The sequence below is a fragment of the Trichoplusia ni genome, unplaced genomic scaffold (assembly GCF_003590095.1).
Source record: "Trichoplusia ni isolate ovarian cell line Hi5 unplaced genomic scaffold, tn1 tig00000716, whole genome shotgun sequence".
NCBI lineage: Eukaryota > Metazoa > Arthropoda > Insecta > Lepidoptera > Noctuidae > Trichoplusia > Trichoplusia ni.
This window is the reverse complement of record NW_020800055.1, coordinates 9,125-13,362: the sequence shown is the minus strand read 5'-3', so window position 1 is coordinate 13,362 and position 4,238 is coordinate 9,125. Positions and strand designations below refer to the sequence as shown.

General features: G+C 42.0%; 1 protein-coding gene across 1 annotated transcript; it reads right to left on the bottom strand.

Annotated features, from left to right (window-relative positions):
• Window positions 1–727: 727 nt before the first annotated feature.
• LOC113507138 lies at window positions 728–2,823 on the bottom strand. Its single transcript, XM_026889999.1, has 2 exons — window positions 2,659–2,823; window positions 728–1,819 (listed from the first exon to the last, which is right to left on the bottom strand). The coding sequence occupies exons 1-2, from the start codon at window positions 2,821–2,823 to the stop codon at window positions 728–730; spliced, it is 1,257 nt and encodes a 418-aa protein (XP_026745800.1).
• Between the last annotated feature and the right edge of the window lie 1,415 nt (window positions 2,824–4,238).

The following is a 4,238-nucleotide window of genomic DNA, read 5'->3' as shown; positions in this document are numbered from 1 at the left end:
TCTATGACGTCATGCTCTTTGCTTTGTAACCACCGAGGAATTTTGAACTGATTTAATAGATTTAAATCTCTCTTCAAGTTGATCCATTCTTCTTTGATTTTTATAGAAACCTCGTCGCTCCACTGGACCTCAGAATCTTGCCATACTTGCTGGAATAAAATTTTCATCTTTGTGGATAGGGGCGCTAACCATCCCAAAGGGTCGAAAATCTTAGAGATTTCGGATAAAAGCATCCTTTTGGTCAGTTTTGCTGTTTGTGTGCTGTTTGAATCATATTTGAAGATGAATTCGTCCTCGGTTGAGTTCCATTGTAGCCCCAAAGTTTTCGATGAGCTTTCAGTTTTAAATGTAAAGACTACTGGCTGTGTGTTGGCAGTTTGCTCAACTGTTCCTAGCAATCTTTTATCGTTTGAGGACCACTTTCTTAGTGAAAATCCGCCGCTTTTTAGGCATGCGTTTACTTCCGTAATCCTCCGCTTTCCTTCTTTGATGCTATGCGCTCCTGATACCCAATCATCCATATAGAGCTCTTCCTGGATGCATTCAGCTGCTCTGGGGTATTTCTGCTGCTCATCTAACGCTAATTTTCGCAGAGTCATCATTGTCAGGAATGGTGCTGCTTTAGTTCCATACGTTATGGTTGTTAATTCATAATTTCTTATAGGCTGATCTGGACTTTGTCGCCATACGATTTGTTGTAGGCCTTGGTCCTGCTCATCGACTAAAATCATACGGAAGCATTTTTCGATATCAGCTGTGAATGCGAAACGATATTGCCTCCACACAGGATAAGCTCCAACAGGTCTAACTGGAGGTTTGGACCCCTGTACATTAGATCGTTAAGGCTGTAGCCTGAAGTAGTTTCAGACGATGCGTTGAATACTACGCGCAGCTTTGTTGTGCTAGATTCTGCTCTTTGTACCGCATGATGAGGAAGGAAACATTCTCTTCCTGCCTTCTGTTTGCTGTTAGAAGTCGCTAACTTCATGTGTTGCAGCTCTTCATATTCGCGGATAAATTGCTTGTATTGCTTCGTTAGGTATTCATTCTTACTAAACTTACGTTCTACATTTTTGAATTGTGCCATCGCTATCTCTTTCGAAGATCCTAGCTTCTCTTCTAATTCTGGCTTCATGGGTAACCTAACTACATAACGACCGTCTTCTAGACGTTTCATCGTGGTTTCATAAAAATCTAGGCATTCCTGATCTTCTACGGACATAGAATTCTGTTCTTGAATGTCTTCAATTTTCCAGAATTGTTGAATGTCTTCAACGTTATGCAAGATCACGTTGCATTGGAATGAAGTGCTTATATTGCCACCGCACAGCAACCATCCTAAATGCGTTTGCTGTGCTAGCGGTTCCGAGGACGTTTGTCCGCGAATTAATCCTTCTAACAGGATGTTGGCGTAGACTTCTGCTCCTAGGAGAAGATCCACCGGACGACTGATGTTATAATCTGGGTCCGCTAAACAGAGATGTGCTATATGTTGCCAAGATGGCTTAGCGAACGTTTCATTTGGCAGATGTTTTATTAAGTTGTTCATTATTACAACATCAGTAGAAAACTTAAAATCGGTGTAAGTCGATTGACAAGCGATCGTTAGTTTTCCTTTGCAATTATTTTCATGCTCGCCTACTCCAAAGATAACCCCTTTACAAGGTTTTCGCTTTAATCCTAGCTGCTGTGCTGCTTTCTCGCTGATCACGGAAACTTGTGAGCCCTGATCGATCAGTGCTCGCATGACGTGCTGGGTCCTGTCGGCTGCTGTGACCTTCTCCAGCGCTGTGGCTAATAAAATCTCCGATGTCTCTTGCTGAGAAGCGTAGATGCTTTTGTTGTTTTCGCATTTTTCTTTCGCAATCTCGGTCAAGCCGTTAGACTTTGATTTTGTTGCGAAATAGTCATGCAAAATCGTATGATGCTCGTCATTGCAATTATGACATCTTTTTGTTGAGTAGCATTTTGCGCCATTGTGATCGTAAACACAATTTACGCAATAATTTAATTGTCTAATTATTTTAATTTTCTGCTCATTTGGTAATTCTGTAAATTTTTTGCAGTTTATTAAATTATGTTTTGACGAACAATGAGGGCATTTATTTACTGACTCAGACAAATGCATTGATTTCGCCGTTTCCAGTTTCTTGGTATCTTTTGATACATTGCTCATTTAAAATTATTTTTGCGATTAAAATTTGAAGAAACATTGGATGATTGAGATGAAACTGTCTTAGGTGTCCCATCTTGACGTCGCCGAGATGACTCTAGGGCAATGAACTTGTTCTCTAAGTAGTCCAAAAAGTCCCGAAGTACCGGAAGCTCTCGCGAATTCTTCAACGACTCTATGTACTCGGAATAAGACTCACTATCCAATTTTTGTGCTAGTATATAGACAATAAGAGGGTCCCATGTCGTAGTATCTACACCTAGATTCTTTATAGAGTGAAGACTCTCTAAGGTGACATCATGAAGTCGTTTGATGGCTGTGTACGACTGCTGCTGTATATTGGCAAGATTGTAAAAGGAATTTACGTGGGACATAAATATCTGCTTTTTGTTTTTAAACCTATGACTTAAAATCTCCCAACAGGTGTTATAGTTGTCCGCGCTAATTGGGAGATGCTGGATCAAGCGCTCGGCTTCTCCTTTTACCGTACTCTTCAGGAACTGCATCTTTTGTGCCTTTGACAGACAAGGATTGTTGTGGATTGCTTCATCGAAAAGATCTTTGAAGGATACCCACTGCTGATAGTTGCCTGAGAACACAAGAATTTCCATCTTCGGTGTGGACTTGTCACGGTACGACGTTCCCCACATCTTGGAGCTAATAGCCTTTCTCAACCGTTATACGTACGTTCATGTTTAGTGTAGCTTAATTCGTACGCCTTGTCGTCTTCCAACTCCATCATTAGCTCCCAATGGCTGTTGTCTACGGCTGTCCATCTTGTTTGTAATAATCGCAAGGCGTCTTCGAACTCCCATTTATCGACAAGGATTCGACATCTATGCTTTCTACGGTTCTTGCGAATGCTTTGAAATTAATATGTTGCTTGCGCAGCATCTCATCTAGTTTGCTATAAATACTCTAACTCCTCGCACGAGCGCGCGCCGGACTGGAGGATGCTGACGATGGCGGGTTGTCTTGCTGCTGTAAGGATCTGCCCCCCGAAGGACCTGCTGCTGCTGCTACTTGCTGATTAGAAGGGTTCTCTTCTAGATCAGAGATCCTGGCTGCTTTGCTTGGTGACATAACGCGTCATAATATTCGGATATGGCGTCTTTTGCTGCTTATAAGACTCCATTGTTCGCTCGAACTCCGAATTGATGAGTACTTATGACCTCTATTTTCAAAGGGCACAAGTTTTTCGTTGTTTAGCTGATACTCTCTCCAATACAACTCTAAAAGATCTAGTCTCTTTTTACAGTAGTCGATGGTCTTACGCTGTTTGCTATCCTTTTTAAAATTAATAAGGACCTTGGCAATGCTCTCCGCTAATTTAGTTTGTTGGAAGTATAAAGTCTCCATTACGCTGCTGTTAGATTAAAGTGAGACAGAAGATACGGAACGCTCTTACTTGAAAGCCGCTAGTCCTACGGCTATTTCTGCCACAAGTAATGCGGCTGTTGCTGCTATGCTGCTGGTTCACTGTTGTTGCTGCACGGGTAGCTCCCCCAGGTGGTTGTAAACACGATGAATTCACGCCTAGTCTAGTTCGCGGCAACACACAGGTTGCTGGTACTCTACAAGCACTTCGCGTTACGATTTATCGCGGTCGCGGAGTCCTTGACGGTTTCGAAGGACCAATATGAACGGTAAGGTTCGAGCTGCTAGATATTTCGGGTGTTAAATGATAAGTCAAAGCTGAGATCAGATTATGTGTATTCCGACACTTTACGCTAATTAATGCTAATGATGATAATGAGTGCTACAAGTATGCCGGTCGATCGCGCACTAACTCGCGTAGCTCACGCTGTCCGCTGGTGCGGTCGCGCGACCTACTTGAACTAAAACTGCTGATGATGATGTGTTCGATGAGTATCGAACAATACTATTTCTGATTATGCTCTCTTTCTCTCTCTCTCTTTATGAATTTTACTATTGAAACAATATCCTATTGAATTTTTGTTAAATACAATTTGGCTCTATGCGTTCTCCTGTGTTTACAGTACAGTTGCAAAACATACATACATAGCACATGCACGAACACCAACCCAGACCCGAAACAACTATA